Consider the following 25,077-nt stretch of genomic DNA (forward strand, 5'->3'; position numbering starts at 1 on the left):
GTGAGTGCTATCTGATAGTCCCCTTAGGGGATGGGCTGTAGCTCAGTAGTAGAGCATTTGTTTGAATGCAGAAGGGCCGAGGTTCACTCCCTGGCATCTCCAGGTAGGGAAGAGACTCCTGCCTGAAACATTGGAGTGCTGCTGCCAGTCAGTATAGACAATACTGAACTAGATGAACCAATGGTCTGACTCAGTATAAGGTAGCTGCCTATATTTCTAAATCTATTAGAAGACGATACAATTTCCCTAAACTCAAATGTTGTCTAACTTCAGTTTATCCTCTTACTACTCAGGTTCAATTTCCAATGCAGACCTTAAAGACATACATCTATTTGCCTTTCTCTGTACGATTTTCACACGGGTGTTCATGAGGAAAATATATAAAATGACTACACTGTATAATAGATTGTGTCTAGGAAAGCTTAACTCACAATACAACATGGAAAAGACAACAGTTTTAAAACTGTGGAAAATCAAAGTGGACTTGAATTTATGCAAAGCTTACTCTTCAAACAAACGTCTTCTGGTGAAGACTCACAAAATGTTTCAACAGTAATAGCTGAGATGGACTCTGTGTTGTAATAATTTCGATACACTTGACTAATGCAGTTATTTTCAATGAGGTTGGCACAATGCCCATAGCTGTGAGCAAACAAATACAGCAAGACAACCAGTTTAGTATCTTCCATTAATGCAACATGATTTTGCTCTGGCCAGGGGTATTTCTTGGCCCGTATGTTGTTTGTTTTGGGGGTGAGAGGGGTGCATGGATAAATTAGTAAAATATTTATATGCTTTTTGTAAGATTTACCAGTGTATTTTATATAAAATGCTGGTGAGGCACAAACGTTTTAATCAAATTAGTATGCAACATAAGGCAGCTGTGTATTCAAATGGGTTTTTAAGCAATTTGGTTGTTTTCTTTATAATAACAGGAAAGAACATTTTGATTTTGAAGGTGACAGAGGCAATATTACCAGAATTAAACAATCTGAATTAGCTTTTTCATGAAATGTAATATGTTTTATGCTTTTAGATGGGACGCTCCAGTGCTTTCAGATGAGCCTTTCACTGTCACAGTCAATGGCCAGGAACAGAATAAGCTCTGGAGGTAGGATTATCCTCAAATTTAATTTTTTTTAAAGGAGGCTAATGGCAAATGTTTCTAGCAAACTTTAGGTGCATCTGTGCTATAACTAGAGAACCAAGACAGGCTATTAAAATGAAAGAAAAAAGGATGGGGAGTGGAAAGAAAGTTAGGTATTTTTCTTAGTTTCAAACGGATATGTAAAAGGGATGTAATCTCTTCATGCTTATCGACATCAAACAGATAGCTTGCCTTGCATACATATTTCTAGATAGACAAGTGATACAAACAAATCTATTGCAAAAATGTAGAAAACATCACAAATGGATATGGGTGGCATTTGCATACACTTTCAAGTTGCAGGAGTGCTCCTATAGCACTCCTGCATAGGGCTTACTGAAGTTGTCCTGGAGATTTCCCCCCTCAGTATTTTCCAGTATTATTCACAATATCAAACCATTAAAATCCCAGCATTCTTTTCAATAGTCACCTGGAGATTGAAGCCAATTCCTTGAGACTCCATGCCAGTCCTGGAGGGTTGGCAACTCTGGTCCCAAACATCTTTTGCTTGGGGATTATTTGCACCACAGGAATTAAATGCTCTAGGGGAGGAGACTGAGAAGTGAGTACCAACTTTCCCATTTTCCTCTGCTGACTTTCTTGGTATCTTCCTACTGTACAAAAAATAGCATAAGAGCACCTGGGCTATCTCGTCCCAGAGGCCAGATCAGGTAGGGTTGAGAAGCACTGGCTAACTTCTCCCACTACAAGCATGCATTTTGTGCACTGCAGATGGACCTAATTCAGGTTGGGATGTGGAAGTATTTGCAAAGTGATGCCCAGCATGCTCTTCAAGGATAGGTGGCAGTCACTTATCATGCCACCTCAGGCACAAAGGACTGGGCTGGGCCTGATGCTGAATTTTTAAATAGGAAGATATATGTAAGACCAGTTATTATTAGTAGTAATATTAGTATTAATACATATGGCTCTGATAATGAAGGCAAGGGCAAGGCAATGGCTAGTTGTACAATAAAGATTGGACTGTACAAGCAGTTTGTGATATTTTCAAGGACAAATGACATGTGTCAGTCTAGTCTGGAGACATCTGAACAAACTCTTTTCATCATGCATTGCAACTGATAATTGATCGTCATATATTGCTCAAGCATGTGTACCTAAGCAAGTACTTTTTCACACAATGCATAATCAACTTTTGGAATTCTCTACCACAAGATGTGGTGACAGCCAACAACCTGGATTGCTTTAAGAGGGGTTTGAATAACTTCATGGAGGAGAGGTCTATCAATGGCTACTAGTTGGAGGGCTATAGGCCACCTCCAGCCTCAAAGGCAGGATGCCTCTAGGTACCGGTTGCAGGGGAGTAACAGCAGGAGAGAGGGCATGCCCTCAACTCATGCCTTAGGCTCCCAGTGGCATCTGGTGGGCCACTGTGTGAAACAGGATGCTGGACTAGATGGGCCTTGGGCCTGATCCAGCAGAGTTGTTCTTATGTTTTTAAGCACATGATTGCAGTCTAATATTCTGAACCTAAACATATTACATAGAAATAATATCTGTGGACTGAAACTTATATGCATGTACTGTGTTTAGGATCAGGGTGTATGTACATGCTTAACAGCAATATACCAGGAAATTGGTTAGTCTGCTATTTATTCAGTCCTTAATTGCTTCCCTACCCCCCATGGAAACTTCCTTTCTCAAACTGAACCGATTTGAAAGAGAATGGGTTAAGCATTACATTCTTACATCTTATTTGAGATACATTAAGGGAATCATAATCAAGAACACACGTAAATAACAGCAGTGTCGAAGACAACCTAAATATGTAATGCTTTCTCCCTTTCTCTCTCTGCACTTGGAAAGCAACATATCTGAAATCATGTTGGGCAAGCATACTCAAGCATCATGTAGTCTTTAGACCATATCGTCATCATCATCATCTCTGAAACTCTGCCTGTCAATCAGGTATGAATTGTGTGTAAGGTTTCCTACAGTTGTAAGAGCCTTATGACTATCAGTTTCAGAGCAACTTCTCCAGTCAAGTGTATATTTTAATCAGGAGCTGACTAGAATAGCATATTTTTATATATTCCAGCAGTTTTAAAATATCAGCCCTCAATCTCATCTGAGAACTGTCCATATGGTTCTACACTCCTGAGATATATGTGTGCTGCCAGAAGATACACTCCAAAATTTCTAACAAGCAATGGTCTGTAAGATCATGAAAAGATGCTATGACTTTACGTATTCTTTTCCTTCTGACAGGCCAAAATGCAGTGCCCTTAAACTACAGAAAATATTTTTAATATACTTGTGGGTGTTGTACTATTTACTTCATCATTTGCTCATATAAATCAAGGGTTGACAAAGAAAGATATGTGGTTCAGTTATGGCTCCTAAAATGCTTTTGTATGTCATTCAGCACATGTTAGAATCCTGACTAAACTCATATATATTTTTACATATCCAACCCTCACATTTTATCATTCATTTGTTCATTCATGTCATTTATAACACCCATCCAAAATATTATTATTATTATTATTACATTTATATCCCGCTCTTCCTCCAAGGAGCCCAGAGCGGTGTACTACATACTTGAGTTTCTCTTTCACAACAACCCTGTGAAGTAGGTTAGGCTGAGAGAGAAGTGACTGGCCCAGAGTCACCCAGCTAGTTTTATGGCTGAATGGGGATTTGAACTCAGGTCTCCCCGGTCCTAGTCCAGCACTCTAACCATCACAGGGTAGTTCACAAGTTTCAAACATAAGTCTGAAAACACCAGTGAAACATCCAAAAAAGCCAGAATTGCTCCAAATATTACTTCATGGAGATGAAGGGACATACCCCAAATAATTTGGCTGATAACTTCATCAGTACACTGATGACACACACCTCTCATTTCTATTTTCGATTGTTAGGGAGGTGGTAGAAACATCTGAGGGTCTGGGGTTAGTTTTGTTTTGAATGACAATGTACAAAAACTTAATAAAGACAAAATGGATGCGCTGTTGGTCAGAAGCTCTGGGGGAAGATGTATAATCTGTCCTAAACATGGCTGTAGTCCCCCTTGAAGGCTGAAGAACACAAGTTGGTGGAGTGCTCCTGGAGACAGTGTTGTCTCCGGATATTCGGCAGCTAGCTTTGATTTCCAGCTTTAGCTGCAACCCTAGCTGGAGAAAGTCGATCTGGTCTCAGTTACTCATGCCTAGTTACCTCAGGACTGGACTATAATGCTGCCTACATGGGAAGTGGAGATGCTTTTAAAGACAGTTCAATGAGTACAAAATGTGGGCACTAGAATGTTGGCTGGTAGACAGTGACTGGAACGCATCACACCTCTCCACACCCAGCACAGTACCCTCAGTGACTGTTGCTGGTATCTATCTTATGTTTCTTTTTAGATTGTGAGCCCTCTGGGGACAGGGAGCCATCTTATTTATTTATTATTTCTCTGTGTAAACCTCCCTGAGCCATTTGGAAGGGTGGTATAGAAATCAATCAATCCAACAAACAGTCTGGGATCCAATTATGTAAAGGACCCCCTTCACCTTTATGAATCTGTCCAAGCTGTACAGCTGCCTTTAGAGGCACTGCTTTCTGACTCATTCTTACTGGAAATTTGATTAGTACCATTTCAAAACTTTCACAAGAAATTTGTTTATAAGTTTCCATTCACTAGGATTCAATAAATGGATTTTCCCCATAAGGACTATGAATACATATATTGGAAGTTATGCAAAATGCTTGTATGTAAACCCTGGAATTTGCTGTTCATGTTCACAATCCACTCGAGTTTATTTTAATTAGCCGTCACTGTGCTGGATTGTGGCCTATGTGAGTTTACCCCAAGGCTACACTGCAACATGGCGCTTGTAGTGCAGAAATATATAGGAGCATGCATAGTTTCAAGTTACACTTCAGTGTGGCATTTGAAGAGTAGGGAAGTTTAGATGAAATGGTTTGGTGTGAATTGGATTTCAAAGAATATATTGCTTTTTCTTAAAAACCTTTTATTTATTTGTTTGTTTGTTTGTTTGTTTATTCGATTTCTATACTGCCCTTCCAAAAATGGCTCAGGGCGGTTTACACAGAGAAATAATAAATAAGTAAGATGGCTCCCTGTCCCCAAAGGGCTCACATTCTAAAAAGAAACATAAGATAGACACCATCAACAGTCACTGGAGGTACTGTGCTGGGGGTGGATAGGGCCAGTTACTCTCCCCCTGCTAAATAAAGAGAATTACCACGGTAAAAGGTGCCTCTTTGCCCAGTTAGCAGGGGATTACAGAAAAAATACTGCAGTAGAGTGCCATAGTACTCTACTGCAGTTTGCTCTGCTAACTGAGCAAAGAGGTACCTTTTAAAGTGATGGTTCACTTATATTTAAAGGGAGAGAGCAGCTGTCCCTATCCAACCCCAGCACTGCATCTCTCCAGTGGCTGTTGCTGGTGTCTACATTTCTTTTTAGATTGTGAGCCCTTTTTGGACCAGGAACCATTTTATTTGTTTGTTTGTTATTTTCAATGTAAACTGCTTTGAAAACCCTTGTTGAAAAGTGGGATAGACAGATAGATAGATAGATAGATAATGAAAATCCTAGGATGGATGTACATAGCAACTCTCTTGAAAGCACTGTGGATTTCAACCAGGACAACAGAGTTTTCAAAATAATGTGTGGGGATTGTCAGCTGTATAGTCAGCCCAAAGTATTATTTCTACTATATTTTACTGTGCATCAATTTAGGTAGTAGCACTTATTTATACAATTAAAAAGACAGAGAGGCAGATCCAGCCAGGGTAGTAGCGGGAAGTAGCTCATGTAGCCTTTCATTTCTAAAGCCATCAAAGCAGCACAGGATGCATTTATCAAGTTTTGATTCATCTGGTCAATGATGTGGAAGAGTCAGTAAGTATCAATGCTCCCTCTCATTTTTTTCATCTATGTGTGGAATGAGTTTTGTTCCAGGCAGAAGTATCAAGGCAGTGTGCACATACGTGCATTCAGTGTGGGGCGTTCCTGATTCAATCTGAGCAGGATCTAAAATTAACTGAGTGGACATTTAAAAATGTGTGTTCACAGACATATGTGCACACCTTAGAGGGAACACTGGTCAGTATATTAAGATGAATTATTTTTCTGTCAAAATTGGAATGAATGTTAATTTTGGCTTATTTAACCCTTCCTTGTATTCTGTATATACAAGAAATTAATGGTGTTGCCCAATTGTTTGTTTACCTTTCTGTCTTCAGAAGGTAAGTTCTTTGCATATGCTGAATGATCAAATGAATCTATTTGTAGAAAACAACTGAAAAGGGGGCTCAGGGTTTCTGGTTCTCTGGATTAATACATACTTTTTTTCAGAATTGTGACAAGCATTTCCCCCACCTTTTGAAAATTGTCTTTTCTATTTTGATCAGTTTAGACATCGTCAGCAAAATACATGCAAACAACTTTGGATATTTTTCTGGATAAAAATGTTATTGTCAATTGACACAAACAATTCCTTTCTTAGAAGAAGCTGGTGGACTTCACTGGAATTTATGTCCATTAAATAAATGTTTTCACCTAAAATAAGCTTTTATTTTATATTACAACAGAAAATGGTTGGGCAAGAAGTGCTAAATGATCAACAATACAAAAACCACACATTGCACAAGTGTTGTCAGAGGTAGCTGTGTATTTTTAAAAATTGGATTATCACATAGGGACACAGTTTAGTTAACAAAAAATGGCTATGATTTAATATGGGAGTTTTGAATGAGGATTGTTAAATGCAAAGGGGGCAAAATGGAGAGGTTCTCTTAACTTGCAAGACTTTTTTGTATCAAGCATGCCAGCACAGTCTTTTGAATCTAATATGAAACTATAGTAAGGATCATTGCACTAATGCATGAGGATTTGTGATAATGTTGCAGAAATTTTACTATCAAAACTGAACTGCAGTGTAATGACTTTTGTTATCATGGTTTCTAATAACTATTCAGCATGAACTGACCCTACATATGTTTGACTGCAATAGTATGTCCACCACTCTGAACAAGCTGAAGAGACGGAGCAAACAAAACCTTTCAAAATTAATATAAAATATGTGCAATAATGGAACTATAATAGATATAGTCATTACTACCCGAATTGGATTAGTAGTTTCTCTCCACTGTTCCTTGTTCCTTGTTCCACTATTGCTCCCTGCCTTTCTCTTTGTTCACAGCCTGATCTCTGTCTTCTCTCTTCCTAGCTCTCATCCTGGCTCTTTCATTCACTTCTAAAATGACTCCTGTTGCCATATTCACTGCTTCATATACTGTAGCTTTACCTGATTGTCCATCTTTGTGTTGAAGAAAGAAGATGGGGAGCTGATATCCCTCTAAGGGTTTTCCAGTCTTTTGTGCTGTATGATGCACTGGTTTGGTGGGGGGGGGGGGATCAATGGCACAGTGAATCCAGACAGAGTCTCTGAAAACCTGCAGTGCTGCAATACAGCTACCTAGAAGAACAAGAATTTTCTCCTGCACAGTGGCTAAAACATGCCCAGCAATATGGAGGGAGCAGTGACAAAGAAATAGCAACCCCTGCTGATGTTTCTGCAATGCAAACAAAGCATTGTTTGCAAATGAATGTCTAGTGCAAATGAATGACTCTGCTCATTATGAAAAATGAACCCACCTGATTAATCAAATGTATCAATTATTGGAGAATACATAGGAGTTTTATACTACATTTGAGTAGGTGAGAAACTTGCCCATCTAAAATTAATATGTCAGAATTCAAACCTTGATTCTTACAAAATGAATTTGGAAGCTAATTTTGATCACGTATTTTTAAAGGAGAGAATTCTGTGTACTTGGAAAAGGGTGAACATGAGAGTGATTTTCTCCCTGAACATTCATGTCACTGTGATGTATATGTGCAGTACAGCAACTACAAAAATCATTACAGTGATACTCCCACAAAATTGATTTTCTGTTGCAGTTGTAAGTCACTTATTAGCAAAAATCTGAAGAAAAATACACCTTTTAATAGCAGCAGTATATAACCAACTTCTTTTCTTGTTCTACTGTAATTAGTATAAATATTCTTTATGTGCTGATTTTCTATATATAGATGGAATAAATTATCAAAATAATTTTTAGCTAACTTTGTAATTATTCTGCTTAGATCCCTACATAGCAATGCTTTCTTAGTTTCTGTACCCTATGGTAAATAACAAGAATGCATGGAAAGGCTGTAGAAATGTCCTTACATTTCTAGTAATATAGTTCTTCTCTATATTTTTTGCAGAACCAGACATGATTCTGACCTGCTCTCATAGTCTCATGATGATGTAACATAGAATGATAGTCCTTGGAACCTGTAATAAACACACCAGTTTTTTCCAATTATCCCATACATCTGCAAACACAAAGGATAACTTTTAGCAAAAATCCTGTTTAAATGGTTTTTACACCTCTGGCCTGTTACATCTTTGGTTACGTTGCTGATCAATTTTCATTGATTTTTTGCAGTTGTGCAGTGGGGATATCCACATGCAATCTGATCTTATTAAAGACTTTGACAACACTTTTCTAACCACATTGCTTCCACAAATTCAGACCAGCTGAGTTGTCTAGGGTTGTGAGGGGGTTAGGTTATGGCCCTCCCCCTTGAATTTGAATTTGAACGACCCTAAACGGCCCTGGGTATCTAAGAGAGCGTCTTCTTCTTTACAAGCCCCACCGCCCACTGAGGTCATCTGAGGAGATCCGTCTCCAGTTACCGCCGACTCGTTTGGTGGCTACACAGAGACGGGCCTTCTCGGTCGCTGCCCCGAGATTGTGGAATGCGCTCCCTGCTGAGATACGATCCTCCCCATCTCTGGCAATTTTCAAAAAAACACCTGAAAACCCATCTCTTCACCCAAGCTCACTCAGCATCCTAAATTTTGGGGGTTTAAAAATCTGGTTTATTTTAAAATTTAAAACCTGATTTCAGGGTTTTTAATTACTGTAATGGTTTAATTGTTGTTTTAAAATGTTTTAAAATTGTTAGTTGTTATATTGTTTTTAATTTGTTTTAGCTCTTTACTGTTTTAGTGGTTTATTTTAACTGTAAACCGCCCTGAGCCATTTTAGAAGGGCGGTATATAAATCAAATGAATGAATGAATGAATGAATGAATGAATAAATAAATAATAGAATTTGGAGCCATCAGTCACCCACTATGACATTTTCAATGACTTTTTTTTGCAGATAAAATCTCTCATATTCAGGCCAAACTGGATTCCACAGTTACTGCAGAGTCTGCTGTAAAGGTGTCCAGTAACTCCTCTTATAAGATTGGATGTGTTTCCGTGTGAAATACAAAGTGCTGGTTGTTACCTATAAAATCCTTATTGGCTTGGGTTCAGGGTACTTAAGAGAGCACCTTCTTTGTCATGAACCCTGTCACCTATTAAGATCATTTGACCATACTATTGACCATAGCATCCTTCTGGAATGTCTGAGGGGGTTGGGGGTGGGAGGCACTGTTTTACAATGGTTCTGCTCCTACCTCTCGGATAGATTCCAGATGGTGTCAATTGGAGACTGTTGCTCTTCAAAATCTGAGCTTAAGTATGGTGTCCCTCAAGGCTCTGTACTTTCTACAATGCTTTTTAACATCTACATGAAACCGCTGGGAGAGATCATCAGGGGATTTGGAGCTGGGTGTTACCAGTATGCTGATGACACCCAGAACTACTTCTCCATGTCAACTGGCATATCCTCCCTAAATGCCTGCCTGGAAGCAGTAATGGGCTGGATGAGAGAGAATAAACTGAAGCTGAATCCAGATAAGACGGATTTATTTATAAGACGGAGGTATTTATTGTGCGGGGTCAGAACTCTAGAGACAATTTTGATCTGCCTGTTCTAGATGGGGTCGCACTTCCCCAAAAGGAACAGGTTCGCAGTCTTGGAGTACTTCTGGATTCACACCTCTCCCTGGTTTCTCAGGTTGAAGTGGTGGCCAGGGGTGCTTTCTATCAGCTATGGCTGATACGCCAGCTGCGCCCGTTTCTCGAGACCAATGACCTCAAAACAGTGGTACATCTGTTGGTGTCCTCCAGACTTGACTTTTGTAATGTGCTCTATGTGAGGCTGCCTTTGTGCATAGTCCAGAAACTTCAGTTGGTTCAGAACGCGGCAGTAGGGGTGTATCTAGGGTAGGGCAGGCAGGGCATGTGCCCCGGGTGCCACTTGAAGGGGAGGGTGCCATTTTCTATAATTAAAAAATTTAGAAAATGCATATTGGGACAAAAATCCCCAACTTCAAGTATACGCTGATGGGATCTGAGCTGTCGGTGATTGACCAGAAGAGGGATCTTGGGGTTGTGGTGGACAGCTCATTGAAAGTGTCGACTCAATGTGCGGCAGGTGTGAAAAGGGCCAATTCCATGCTAGGAATCATTAGGAAGGGAATTGAAAATTAAACGGCTAATATTATAATGCCCTTATACAAAACTATGATGCAGCCACACCTGGAGTATGGCGTACAATTCTGATCACCACATCTAAAAAAGGACATTGTTGAAATGGAAAAGGTGCAGAAGAGGGCAACCAAGATGATCAGGGGCCTAGAGCACCTTTCTTATGAGGAAAAGCTACAACACCTGGGGCTTTTTAGTTTAGCAAAAAGACAACTGTGGGGAGACATGATAGAGGTCTACAAAATTATGCATGGTGTGGAGAAAGTGGACAGAGAGAGAAAATTCTCTCTCACACATAACTCTAGAACCAGAGGTCATCCCATGAAATTGATTGCCATGAAATCTAGGATCAACAAACAGAAGTACCTTTTCACACAATGCATCATCAGCTTGTGGAAGTGACATCCAATTGCTGATTATCTGCTAGGACTATGCACACAGTCCTTGGTCTTGGATCAGGCTGGGGAATCCACCCATTTGTGCACATGATTCTCCATGCAGTTAGCATATGTATACAGAAGACTGTTCCACACATATACAACCCTTAGTTGGATCAGGGCATTTGTTTTGCATTAACAGAGAGCACAGTACTACTCTTATGAAAAAAAAACCCTGAAGTATAGCATGATCAATACAACAAAAACCTTCATAAAACTACTGAAAATACACTAAACATATAAACATATAAATTTCAAAGGGTTGAATGATATAGTTTTGAATATGCTATAGTATTTGAACAGAAAAACAATTTTGTGAAAGTAAAGGAGGATAAATGTTTTGGAAACATCAAGGAGGAATAAATCAAAGAAACCATAAAGGTTTTTCTGTGCATATTATGATTAACAACATTAAGGATAAAATAGTGACAAATTAACAGATAGATTTTAGAATTTTTAAAAAAAATACTTTTAAAAGTCATTAAAGAACTGAATGTTTTACTACATACCTGCTGCTGATCTCTTAATGCTGCTTCAATCCTGACTTTATAATCACAGAAGTCCATAAGCCCGATTTTGTCATTTAAATAGCATATCTGGAGCATCTGATATTCTTGAGCTAAACGCAGATTCTCTCCCATATCAATATCCACAACAATCTAAAGAGAAATATTTCTTATCACCATTATCATACTTTGAAAAAAGAACTATGATTTTATTTAAAAACTTCTTAATAGGATTCATTAGTGTATGAAAAATTCTGTGTGTGTATTATGTTATATTATATATCTATATATAAAAGGTTGCTTGGGTCTGCCTTACTTATTCACTCACTCACATTAAACTTACAGACCAAATCACAAAAGATAGAAACATGCATGCCATTTGGCAGGTAGGTTTCAGACCTCACCCACACTGCCAGGAAAATAAAAAACCCTGGAAGAATCCATTAATTTCCCCGAAATTGCAGAAACTCTCCCATTGGAAAAGCATGAGAAATAATGCCTTCCAACAAACTGGCAGTTTTCTCAGGTATTTTTACAGACAGGAAGTCTGGACTGTTACAGAGTGATTGAAGAAATAAACTACAATGTTTCAGTTAACTTTCACTATGATCAAGGTGTTGTTCCGTGGGTGGGGACTCCTGTGATTTCCCCCTGCTAACTGGGCAAAGAGGCACCTTTTACCATGGTGATTCTCTTTATTTAGCAGGGGGAGAGTAACTGGCCCTATCCACCCCCAGCACAGTACTTCCAGTGACTGTTGCTGGTGTGTGTCTTATGTTTCTTTTTAGAATGTGAGCCCTTTGGGGACATGGAGCCATCTTATTTGTTATTTCTCTATGTAAACCGCCCTGAGCCATTTTTGGAAGGGCGGTATAGAAATTGAATAATAATAATAATAATAATAATAATAATAATAATTATTATTATTATTATTATTATTATTATTATTATTATTATTATTAACTGGATTTCTCTCCTTGTTGGATTTCCATAAAAAGCAGTTAAGAAATGGAAAAAACATGAAAAGATTTGCTCTAGATATCTTCATTTATTTATTAGTGGGTGTATCCACTAATTATGGGGTGGCAATTCTGGTGGTGGTGGGGAACAGAAGAAGTAACATTGGCAGGTCAGCGAAAGAGGAAGGGGAATTGGAAATCTAATAGCTATTTCCCCTTCCGGCTGTCCTGCCAGCAATTTGACCTTGGGGAGCAGTGCCAACCACCCTTGGAATCTCACCTTGCTCCTTTGTAATGCCAGATCAGTCCAGAACAAATCAGAAACCATCCATAATCTGATTTTGGATGAAGGCGCTGACCTGGTATGTATTACAGAGACATGACTAGGGGAGACTGGTGGACCGGTCTGGTCCCAGCTTCTCCCTCCAGGGTACTCTGTTGAGGAGCGGGTGAGGGTCCGTGGGTGGGGAAGTGGAGTGGCTGTGGTCTATAAGAAAAACATCTCCCTTAACAAGACTCCTGTTGAAGTGCCAGACCATATCAAATGTGTATACTTAAGTTTGGGAACCAGGGAAAGACTGGGACTTCTGTTGGTGTACTGATTGCCCCACTGCTCAACAGAATCCCTAACTGGATGGACTTGGACCAAGACGGACTTGGTCTCAGGCTTGGTGTTGGAGTCCCTGAGGCTTGTGGTGGTGGGGGACTTCAATGTTCCTTTTGGGACCAACCTGTCCAGGGTGGCTCAGGAGTTCATAGCGGCCATGACAACTATAGGCCTATCCCAAGTAGTCTTGGGACTGACACACATTACTGGTCACATGCTTGATTTGGTCTTTCACTATGATCAGGGTGTTGTTCCGTGGGTGGGGACTCCTGTGATTTCCCCATTGTTGTGGACGGACCACCATCTGGTTAAGGTTGAACTCACAATTACTTCCCACCTTTGCAGGGATGAGTGATCTTATTAGGATGGACCTCCCGAGAAGGTTATTTGATCCAATTAGTTTCTGAGAAGACTTGGAGGGATTTAGTGTTGGCTCTGCTGGTGATCCTGTTGATGCCCTGGTGGAAAACTGAAACTCACCAGGGCAATTGACATGCCTCTCCGACCTGCTTCAAAACTGGCCCCATAGTATATGGAAGAACTTTGGGGGCTGAAGCGGCAAGTAGACGTCTGGAGCGCAAGTGGAGAAAAACTTGACTCGAATCCAACAGATTGCAACATGGAGCACATTTGAAGCTCTATGCTCAGGCAATATGTTTTTCTGCCCGTATTGCATCTGCAAGTTCACAGCCGGTGGAGGTGCTCATGGTTGTGTGAGGGCTAGTATGTGCCCCTTCTCCCTTGAATCAGAATCTGGAACCATCAATTACCTGCTGTGACATGTTTAATGAATTATTTGTGGGGGGAAATTCTCATATTTGGGCTGACATAGACTCCATCTCCACAATTACTTCAGTGTCTGATGTGGAGGTGTCCAGTAACTCCTCTTGTGTGGTTAGGTTGGATCAGTTTCAGTTTGTGACTCCTGAGGATGTGGACGAGCTGATTAGAATGGTGCAGCCTACCACCTGTTCTCTTGACCCTTGCCCGACATGGCTTATACTATCTGGCAGCGGGTTGTACACCAGTGGAAGGCCTGGTACACCAGTGGAAGGCCTGGCAGAGATTATAAATGCTTCTCTGAGGGAAGGCAGGATGCCTCCTTGTCTTAAGGAGGCAATTATTAGACCACTTCTGAAGAAGGCTATCTTGGATCCCTCAGAGTTGAACAACTACAGGCCTGTCTCCAAGCTTCTGTGGTTGGGCAAGGTAATTGAGAGCATGGTGGCCTCCCTGCTGCAGACAGTCTTGGAGGAAACTGATTATCTAGACCCATTTCAGACTGGCTATCAGGAGGGCTATGGGGTGGAGACTGCTTCGGTCAGCCTGATGGATAATCTCCAATTGGCAATTGACAGAGGAAGTGTGATTTTGTTGGACCTTTTGGACCTCTCGGCGGCTTTCGATACTATCAACCATAGACCCAGAGCGTCTGAGGGTGTTGGGAGTGGGAGGCACTGCTTTGTGGTGGTGCTGCTCCTACCATTTGGACAGGTTTCAGATGCTGTCCCTTGGAGACTGTTCTTAATCTGAACTTTTGTATGGTGTCCCTCAGGGCTCCGCATTGTCTCCAATGTTGTTTAACATCTACATGAAACCGCTGTGAGAGATCATCAGGAGATTTTGTGCAGGGTGCCATCAGTAAGCTGATGACACCCAAATCTACTTCTCCATGTCAACATCATCAGGAGAGGGCATAACCTCCCTAAATGCCTGCCTGGAGGTGGTGATGGGCTGGATGAGGGATAACAGACTGAGATGGAATCCAGATAAGATGGAGGTACTCATTGTGCAGGGTCGAAACTCGGGAGATGAGTTTGATCGGCCTGTTCTGGATGGGGTCACGTTTCCCCGGAAGGAACAGGTACACAGTCTGGGGGTGCTTCTGGATCCAAGCCTCTCCCTGGTGTCCCAAGTTGAGGTGGTGGTCAGAAGTGCCTTCTATCAGCTTTGGCTGATACACCAGCTGCGTCTGTTTCTTGAGATAAATGACCTCAGAACAGTGGTACACATGCAGGTAACCTCCAGACTGGATTATTGCGATGCGCTCTATGTGGGACTGCCCTTGTATGTGGTCCAGAAACTACAGTTGGTCCAGAATGCAGCAGCCAGCTTGGTCTCTGGGTCATCTCAGAGAGACCATATTACTCCTGTATTGAAAGAGCTACACTAGATTCCAATAAGTTTCCGAGCAAAATACAAGGTGCTGGTTATAACCTATAATGTCCTAAACGTCTTGGGCCCTGGGTATTTAAGAGAATGTCTTCTTTGTCATGAACCCCACTGCCCATTGAGATCATCAGGAGAGGTCTTTCTTCAGTTGACACCAGCTCATCTGGTGGCTACCTGGAAACAGGCCTTCTTCGCTGCTGACCCAAAGCTTTGGAGCACGCTCCCTGCTGAAATAAGAGCCTCTCCATCTCTAACAACTTTTTAAAAGTCTTTAAAAATGCATCTGTTCACTCAGGCTTTTAATTAAATATTGTTTTAACAGTTTTAAAATTTTCAATTGTAATGTTTTAACTTTTTCTGTTGTCATTTATTTTATTTTAAGTAATGGCCCTGCTCCGTGTTGCATGGAGCAGGGCTGATCATGTGGAAGCATGTTCCGCGCTCCCACCAAAGATAGGTTGATTGTCGGGGTAGGGTGGGGAGGCAAGGTTTGAAAAGCTTTCTGTCCAAAAGACAGTTTTTATGGAGCAACATACAAGTTCCCTTCCTGAATTAATTTATTACGTAAAAACAGGTGACAATACCTTGTAAAACAAAATCAATTTGAAGGTCTTAAAGGAGTTCTTAAGAATCACCTTAAATATGCATATTGCATCACCAGATTTTTAATTCATACAAAAACAATGTGAAAAATTACCGAAGTTGCACATAAATATCCTGAATTCAGCAAGGGAAATTTGCACATGCAGCTGATGTAGATGCACATGCCAATATCACTTGGTCTTCACTGATCTTAATGTATGTGTCTTATGCTGAGAATGTAACCCCTTACCTAGTAACAAGGAAGTGCAACATGTAGATTAGTGCTGATGTACGAAAAAGCATCTGTGGGGAGATGGCCGTGAGTGTATTTTTGGCGCTAATATATAAGACAGGAAGCCAACACCTACAACAACTCTTGAAGAAGATTTGCACACTCTCATTAAGAGCACAATAATTTGTTAGTTACTTTACCAAAGTTGAATGCAGTGCATCATGTATCACTTCTTTTAGACAACCGGGCTCAAGCTAGTTTCAGTTGCTTAATAGTAGGTACATACTAGGGTTTGTTTACAAGACAAAGTAACTTGAGGTAAGAACATCAAGAACCAAGACGTCAGCTTAAAACTGCTTCACAACGAATAGACTTGGTGTGTGTTTGTATGTATGATCTGGGTTTTGACAGCGTCTTGCATACGGAAATGTTTGCTCAGCCAGAGCCTATATTTGGATCTTATTTTGACGTTTCAGGTGTAAAGCATTGTATGTGCATGAGAAAATAGTAGCGGTTTTTTTTCAGGCTTGCTCCACCTTCCCTTCCGGCAATCTGCCTCTCAAATTTTGAGATCAGCCTTGAAATAGACAAAAAAATCCCCACTGTCCTGCACAAAGCAACCAGCTGCTGCAATCAGCTTAATAATAATAATAATAATAATAATAATAATAAAATTCCCCGATGCTGCTCTTGTGCAACGGTACCAGAGATACCTCCTTGGGATGGAACTGGCCATTAAAAAAGAAAAGAAAAGAGCCTGGTGTTCCTGCACAAATTCACCCAAGGGGGGGAGTGAGGGGAGGGAAAGCCCACACATTATCCGGCCCCTCCTCCTCTTCTCTCTCTCACACACAGGAAAGTGCCCTGTGTGCAGATCCAGGGGCGGGGTGGGGGTTGCTATCTCTCCTCCTCCTTTCTGCTCTCTCCCCTCAAAACCTCAGTGGTGTAAATCCAACACAACTAACTCTAACTGGTTTCGAAATGTTAGGGTTAACCATAAGATTCTATGCCACTTTCTTGTCATTGGGTAGCTCTTCCCCACTTTACAGGAATGCTGGGTTGAGGGGGAGGAGGAAAGAAAAAGCACCCTCAGTGTTTGAAAGGCTTTGACAGCTTCAGGGTGCTGGCAGCCAGTGGGCACAGTTAGGGGGAGAGTTGATGGTGCAGGGCCCATGTGCCCCTAAAATTAATTTCACATGCCACTTTTGGCATTCATGTCAGAAGTTGCCAGTCTCTGGTTTACACTGACTGGCAGTGGCTCTCCAAGGTTTCAGGCAGGAGTCTTTCTCAGCCCTACCTGGAGATGCCAGGGATTAAACTTGGGACCTTCTGCATGCAGAGCAGATGCTCTACCACTGAGTTACTGCCCAACTTCCAATGAAAAAGATGTCTATATGAGAAAGCTCTGGGAGAACCATGTTCCCCTGCTATCTGATTTTCTATGTAGAGGGCTTTTTTTGTTTGTTTGTTTGTTTGTTTTCATTCAGTCATGTGAACCTCACTTGCAGGCAGAAGTAAGATACAGGTTTAATAACTCAGTGAGAATTAGACCTTAGATACGGCAATAAAAAGAAAGCAACACTATACTGGGGAAAGGTGATTGTCTCTCATCAGGAATAATATAGGACACAGCATGTTTTTCACAATCTCACCTTGACTGAGAACCTAGATGGTTTCCATTATAATGGTGACATTTAATACTTGCAAGTAATTAACATTTATACAGTAATCACAATCCTAACAAATGAGTGGATATTAGGAATACTGTGGAAACAGTAATTATTTGCAAAGAGTTAAAGGTCAACATTTTAAATGCATACAAGTAAGGCAGGTGAAGATTTCATGAAAAATGTACTCAAGATTCATAAAAGCAGTTGAGACTAAAGCATGAAAATAAAACAACCAAGTGAGAACAGATGGAATTACAAGTTGCTATAATCTGTGGCTCTTATTTTAGGGTCTGTGAAGAAAACTAGGGTTTCAAAGGTACAGCAGAAATGCTTAAAAAGAAGCAAAAGAGGAGGAAAGTACTGTACATGACAAAATGGAAGAGGCAAAAAAGAGCAAACTCTGAGGGCCTTTCCGAGAGATCAGGTTACTAGTCAACAAATGTGCAGTTGTTGCTCCTTTGTTGTGTGAGATACAGAAGTCTCCAGCAAGGAAGTAGGGATGTGCACAAATTGGTTTGGAGACCTTTTACAGGCCTCCAAACAGGTTCAAACACTGGGCGGTTTGGAGGCTCAAAGGCAGGGGGAGACAACTTTAAGGGTGGGGGAGGGTGCACTTACCCCTCCCTCCGCACCCCGCCCCGCGCTCCGTTTGGAAAGCCTCCTCCGGGGCAGCAGCATACCTCCCTGCTGCCCTGTTCCCTCTTTGACTAGAAGTGCCGGGTGCACATGTACACACCCAGCATGTGTGCGCACATGCATCCGTGTGCGCACACACCCTCAGCACTTCTGGCCACTTCCAGACAAGGAGGGAACGGGGTGGCAGGGAGGTCTGCTGCCGCCCCGATGGAGTCTTTACAAACAGAGTGCCAGTGGGGGGAAAGCGGAGGGAGGGGTAAGTGCACACTCCCCTACCCTTAAAATTATCCCACCCATGCCTTCGAACCAGCCCCTGCCGGTTCCATGCACATCCCTACAAGGAAGCACTTCTGATGGGCAGATAGTGCATAGTTCCAGAATTCAAACCTCAGTGTACTGTAATTTTTTCTCCATCAAGCAGGGTCTCTGCAGTTTGTAGAGCTATGCAGAATGTGGTTGTGCAAAAGTCATGGAGAATAGTCATAATATCACTGTCTGACATCCTGACTAACTAAGCACTGGTGTAGCATCGTAGCTTCTGAAGACTTCCAGATTAATGTTAAACTGGTGCTAGTGTGTGTGAGGGGGCTGGATGGGTGGGTTTCAATGACTTCTCAAAGAATGACATTCACAAATATGCCTCTGAGGGCTGCCTGACCCTCAGGGACATATTTGTGGGTGGCACAGAGTCAGGATGTCAGCCACTGGTGATAAATGAAGTGAGTGTCCTAGGATGATGGATGACATTACCCTATATGCAACTGGTAGAAGAGAAGAAAGTGAGGTAACAGGAAAATTTTTGAAAAAGATATGGAGAGAAGGAAGACTGGGGTGCATCTATAATTGAATGGATTCAAAGAACCCAGGGCCCCCAGCTCCTGAGGGCCCCCGCAGCTCCACCCCTCCCTATTTTCTTCATTAGCTCCCTCACTCTGAGGGAGTCAACATTGGCCGCCTCTCCCCCTAGCTACACCCCTGAAGGAAGAGGATTGTGATCAGGGAAAGTGAGGAGAACATAGCAAGAAGGGGTGAACGTGGAGAAGAGGGAAGCAAGCAATGAAGAGAAGGTGTGGGAGACAAGCAGCATAGAGGAAGAGGCTGAACTTTCTTTCTTTCCCCCATTCCATTCACTTGCAGTGATTTCTCACTGGCCTGTTGAAGCTACGTTGCACCAAAACTGTTCTTAATGAATAAAATGGAAGAAAATGATCTGAAACTAAACCTCCTACATACCTGAGAACATTAAAGATGCATTATTTTTTAGAGCATTTTTGTATTTTGTTTTTTTCTGAATGTGGTATTTGAATTGTTGACTTCCTCACATTGGCTCATGTTCTCCACAGTGCAACAGGGATGGTTACAGAGCTGCCTGCACTGCTGCAAGGCTCTAAAAAAATATGCCCATGCTGCTGCAAAACCAGGCTGATTCACCCTAGTAACCACTGTGCAATTGCATGTTAACGCTACTTCCATTAGGAATGATGGAATAATTATAACTAGCTGGGCTGGGTGCAGAGCAACTGTGCCTCTAATTTGCTGCAGCCGTTTCTCTCCCCTCCCCCCCCCACAGCTAGCACTTATTTTCAGTCAGCTAGCCACCCAGCCACCAGCCCTCAGCCCACCACCTCCTCCCGCCCACTGTCCAGCCTGGCACCTCCCTCCAGTTGCCGCCTTTTCTTGCCCGCCAGCCAGCTGGCCCACCACTTCCTGCTGCCAGCCACCGCGCTTCCTCCTGGTGGCCAGATGGCCCTCCTCCTTCTCTGGCCCGCTGCCATGCTTTCTCCCGGCAGGTGGGTGGTCTGGCACCTCCTCTGGCCCTCCTCCGTGCTTCCTCCCACTGCCTCTGGCCTGCCTGCTGCCTCCTCTGGCCTGCTGCTGGCTGCCATCACTGTTTTCTTCTCCATCACTATCCGGGCAGCTGCTTGTGAACTCTTGTGAGAGCTGCCACACATGAGATTAGGCATGGGTACGCCTTAGAGAAGTACATATAAAGAAGATGGAATAATAGCATTGCAACATGTGATTGTGCAAGAGTTAGTAGAAGCGGAACAACCTGATTTTCACAATAATGCAGGCATGTTTTTAGAGCTTCATAGAAGCACGGGCAGGCAGCTCTGCAATAGTCCTCATTCAATGGCAGGGAATGTGAACCAGTGATCAAGAATGTCATCAGAGTTGGACTCATCATGAAACAAACTATGGTTGTGAACTCAGGCAGCGAGTTACCGGCTGGCATCCATCTGCCACACCTGCCTGTGGTACTAACACTGTAAAAGGATGGGTGAACTAGAGCTTCATTATCCCTGCTCCCTTACTCAGCAGTGTATAGCAGCAATCTAACATGCCTTGCCAGAACATACTCTTTGTATGTGCCACACCTCCTTTCACATGTAAGGAAAAGGAGGACAACATAGGGGAAGATAAAGTGGGGGAAAGGAGAGAAGTGGAAAGATGCTTTCAGCCACCACTCTCCTCACCTCTCCTCCACTTCTTCTTCCACCTTCTTGATTTCAGAGAATGGTATTATCCTGCTGTGTTTGGTATGTGTACCTAATTTGCCTAGAACAGATGCTCTTTTAACTGGAGTTATAACTTTCTGTTTTGGGCAATTTTCATTGCAAAGGTGATTTATAAATACTAGCCTAGATCCAATGCAGATTAGAGCCCTACGAGGAAAGGGAAATGCTGGATGTTCAAGCTGGTTTCAGAAAAGATCGAGGAACAAGAGACATCATTGCTGATGCATGCTGGATAACTGAGACAGCCAAAGAATACCAAAAAGAAGTCAATATGTGCTTTATTGATTACAGAAAAGCCATCGATTGTGTCAACCATGTCAAGTTGTGGAATATCCTTAGGAAAATGGATGTCCCAGAACATCTCATTGTTCTCATGAGAAACATATACACAGGACAGGAAGCCACAGTCCAGACAGAACATGGTGAAACAGATTGGTTCCAGATCGGCAAAGGAGTATGGCAAAGCTGTACACTTTCTCCTTCTTTATTCAACTTATATGTTGAACATACACTGAGAGAAGCTGGATTAGAAGATGAGCATAGTTTTAAAGTCGGAGAAAGAAACATCAAAAACGTGCACTACACTGATGACACCACTCTGATAGCTGAGAATGCGGATGATCTGCAAGTTCTAGTAATGAAAGTCAAAGAGCACAGTAAAAAAAAAGGGACTATGACTAAATGTAAAGAAGACTAAACTAATGACAACAGGTACAGCAACGAGCCTCAAAATTGATAATGAGGTCATTGAAGTGGTGGATAGCTTCTGACTCTTAGGATAGCTTCTGACTTTTAGGATTGACCATCAACAGTCAAGGATCCAGCAGTCAAGAAATATGCCACAGACTAGCACCTGGCAGGGTTGCAATGAAGGCCTTGGAAAGGATATGACGTGTCTATACCTACAAAGATTAGAATAGTTCAGACAATGGTTTTTCCCATGACACTCTATGGATGTGAAAGCTGGGCTTTGAAGAAGCAAGATAGAAAAAGTATTGACGCCTTTGAATTTTGGTGCTGGAGAAGACTTCTGAAGATACAAAAGACAGCCAGGAAAACAAACAAATGGATCAAAACAAATCAATCCTGAATTTTCACTCGAGGCACAAATAACCAGGCTCAAACTATCATACTTCAGACACACTATGCGAAAACCCAGCTCCCTTGAGAAGTCCATAATGCTGGGGAAAGTTGAAGGAAAGAGAAGAAGAGGACAACCAGCAGCCAGGTGGATGGACTCCATTATAACAACAATGAATGCACCACTGTGAGACCTTAAAGGCCAAACTGAAGACTTGGAGAGAATTTATCTATGTGGTCGCTAAGAGTCGACAACAACTTGACAGCACTCACTCACTCACTCACTCACTCAATCAATCAATCAACATGATGAAAAATTTACTCAAAGTAGTCCAATTGAAATTAAAATACATTTTTTAAATTTCATGCCTCATGAGGTAGACAGAAAGAAGCTCTCAACAGCGCTTGAATGAAGCGCTGACTGGGGACAATTGGGAGAGGGTCTAAGTGCACCCTGAGGGCACCACTGGCCACACTCTCTGCATCTGACATTGATGCAGCGTGGTGTGGCCAGTAGGAGAAAGAGGGTTAATTCGGACCGTCTCCTGATGCTCCCTGATCAGCGCTTCATTCAAACATTGGCTGGCTGGGTGAATTTTTCTCTGCCTCACTGAAGCACTCATCAGTTGGGTGTGGGAGGGGGTAAGTGGGCACCATGGTGGCAGTCCTGGCCCCAACAGACCAGGGACTGTTGTCCCATCTTGTCCAATGGTAACTAGGCCCTGGATTATGATTATTATGGGAGAAGTTATTCTGGGAAGTGATTTTTAAACAATCCTTTCCCTGGTGCTGTTTTCTGGATTAAAATCTCCCTTCCCTGCAATTCTGCTGTTAACTCTGTGGCGGGTGGGGGGAGAATACAGGTGTTTGTATTCACCCGCCAACATGGTTAACGTGTGTGTGTGTGTGTGTGAGAGAGAGAGAGAGAGAGAGAGAGAGAGAGAGAGAGAGAGAGTCTAATCAAAATTGGAGCCTCCACAGGTTAAAAATGAGAGAGAGAAACTTGTTATCCCTCCTGCCCCCATCATGTCTGTTTTGGCCTCAAGATTGTTTGGAATTAGTGAAAACACTCAAACATCAACAGGGATTCCAAATATTATATAATAATATTTTAATATAATAGTAATAGAACCGTATAATTAAACGACTGTGCAATTGCATTGTTCTGCTACCCTCATGAAAATTTTCAGGTGGCACAGTGGGCTTCAGAGGGAGATCATTTAAATCCACCCTTCCTGTTGTGTACCCACAACGTTCTTCTGCATGCACAGCATTAATCTGGACGTCAGCCATTGACTATAGAGATCATGATCCAGAGAGAAGCAAATGGGGGGAAACGGCTACATATTTAAGTTTCATGCATATGCAAGCTATTAATGTACAATTAGCCATGCAAAACATGTTTCTCCATGTGGAAGAGATTTTTTAGATACAGCTTCATTTTTCTCATAAAAGGATCCTATCCAAACTGCTTATGTGAGGAAAACATGTGGAAGAGGTATCTGAATTTCAGCCAAAGTGTTCATACATAAAAATTGCTCTGAGTATTAAGGATTATAATTATTACTGTGATTAGTACATGTTATAATATTATCTGAGAATAACAATTCACTACACATTCCTGAATATATTTTCTAGGAAATTATTTTCTACGATAAGTAATTAATTTTCTTTTCTACAAACTGATCCATTTGGGAAGATCATTTGTCCATACAAGCTCCTAAAATATCAAAGCTTGCTGAAGTTTGAAAGATTGCCATCTTTGTATTACAACATTAACAAATTAATTAGAACATACCTAAAACCTTACTCTCATATAATCCCTTAATATTGGTAAACATTTCCAGTTCTGAAGAGCAACTCAGGAAGCAACCTTGCTGACAGAATTTCTGACTCATCAAAATTATGTACTTTATTTCAATGACAAGCCAGTTTGCCTGAGTGAATTACTCAGTAGCAATGGACATGGCTGACACCCAGTGGTCTTCCAGGTAAGAATTAAAAACAAACACAAACACACAGTACTTTGGTATCTATACGTCAGGGCTGGGGAAAAAACCCTGTTTAGCTCTTTTAACTGAAATAGTATGTGTTCTCAAGGTGTAACCCAATCTCTGAATTTTCTTTAATGGAAGGATAAAGGATAAAAATTAATGATTGAAACAAGGTATTTATTTTGTGCCTTTTACACATACAGCTAATTTATGTTCCCATAGTTAAAAAGAAGGTGGTCTGCGTGACTTGATTAATTCATTTAACTTTAACATTTAAGTTACCATGAACTATTAGAATAATGGAATCATTATAGTGAAAGACTAGAACTGAATTTGCCCATTTCTTCTTCAGGTTCCTTAAGAAGCAAAATTAAATATGAATGTGCTTTACATTTAAATAAGCACAAAAACATTAACAACATGTCAGGAAAAGGAAGAAACCTACACATATACCAATTATTCAAAACTCTCATCTTTCTATCACTCTCTGGTTCCTACTCATAGCTCTTAAACAAGAATTTGAATCCCCACTTCTCCCATAAACATACAATGAAACAATGAAAAAACCCTCAATCTTACCCCTCTTTACCCATGTCAGTTGTGAGGATGATCAGTGCTAAGGATAATTAATTTGATATTTCAGTGATCTTGAGCATGTGCTACTAGATCAAACTGATTGATCTGCGCACAACAGAACTTTCTGTGCATATGCTAAACTAGTTCCTTCTGCAGTTCTACATTCACATCAGTGTTCCAGCATACTCAAAGTCCATTAACTGATTAGATCCTGCTTTCTTGGAGGCATCTTTCCTCTCTCTGACTCATTAAAGCTGCAAGGTGAAAGAGTGGATGGCCTGGAAGGCTGCTCCTAGTAGGAGTTCTCTCCCTATGTAACGCTCTATTTCCAAAATCAAGTTGTGCTTCCATTTAACAACTTCGTAATTAACAGTCCATCCATTTCCACAGACCTCTGCCCAGATCAAGAATTGTCTAGTCACACAGAACTGATAGAGCATGAAGAGTTAACATACAAATAGCTTGTGTTGCAAAATGTTTCTGGAAAACCAACCAACTTGTCCTCCAACTATTCTGTTCCCCCACCTCAGTAGCAATTTGCAGTAAGTTG

The 25,077-nt window shown here is 41.4% G+C and overlaps 1 protein-coding gene across 6 annotated transcripts in view; it reads right to left on the minus strand.

The window, feature by feature from the left end:
* Positions 1-25,077, minus strand: part of CCDC178 (coiled-coil domain containing 178) — a 281,148-nt gene that overhangs the window by 56,153 nt on the left and 199,918 nt on the right. For 5 of the 6 annotated variants that reach the window (XM_053249036.1, XM_053249034.1, XM_053249035.1 and 2 more), the window contains one exon: positions 11,504-11,653. The exons of the other annotated variant lie outside the window; for it this stretch is intronic. In XM_053249036.1, coding sequence (XP_053105011.1) covers positions 11,504-11,653 — 150 coding nt within the window. The remainder of the gene's footprint in view (positions 1-11,503; positions 11,654-25,077) is intronic. 6 annotated transcript variants of the gene reach the window in all.

Source organism: Hemicordylus capensis, chromosome 4 (genome assembly GCF_027244095.1).
Source record: "Hemicordylus capensis ecotype Gifberg chromosome 4, rHemCap1.1.pri, whole genome shotgun sequence".
In the NCBI taxonomy this organism is placed as follows: domain Eukaryota; kingdom Metazoa; phylum Chordata; class Lepidosauria; order Squamata; family Cordylidae; genus Hemicordylus; species Hemicordylus capensis.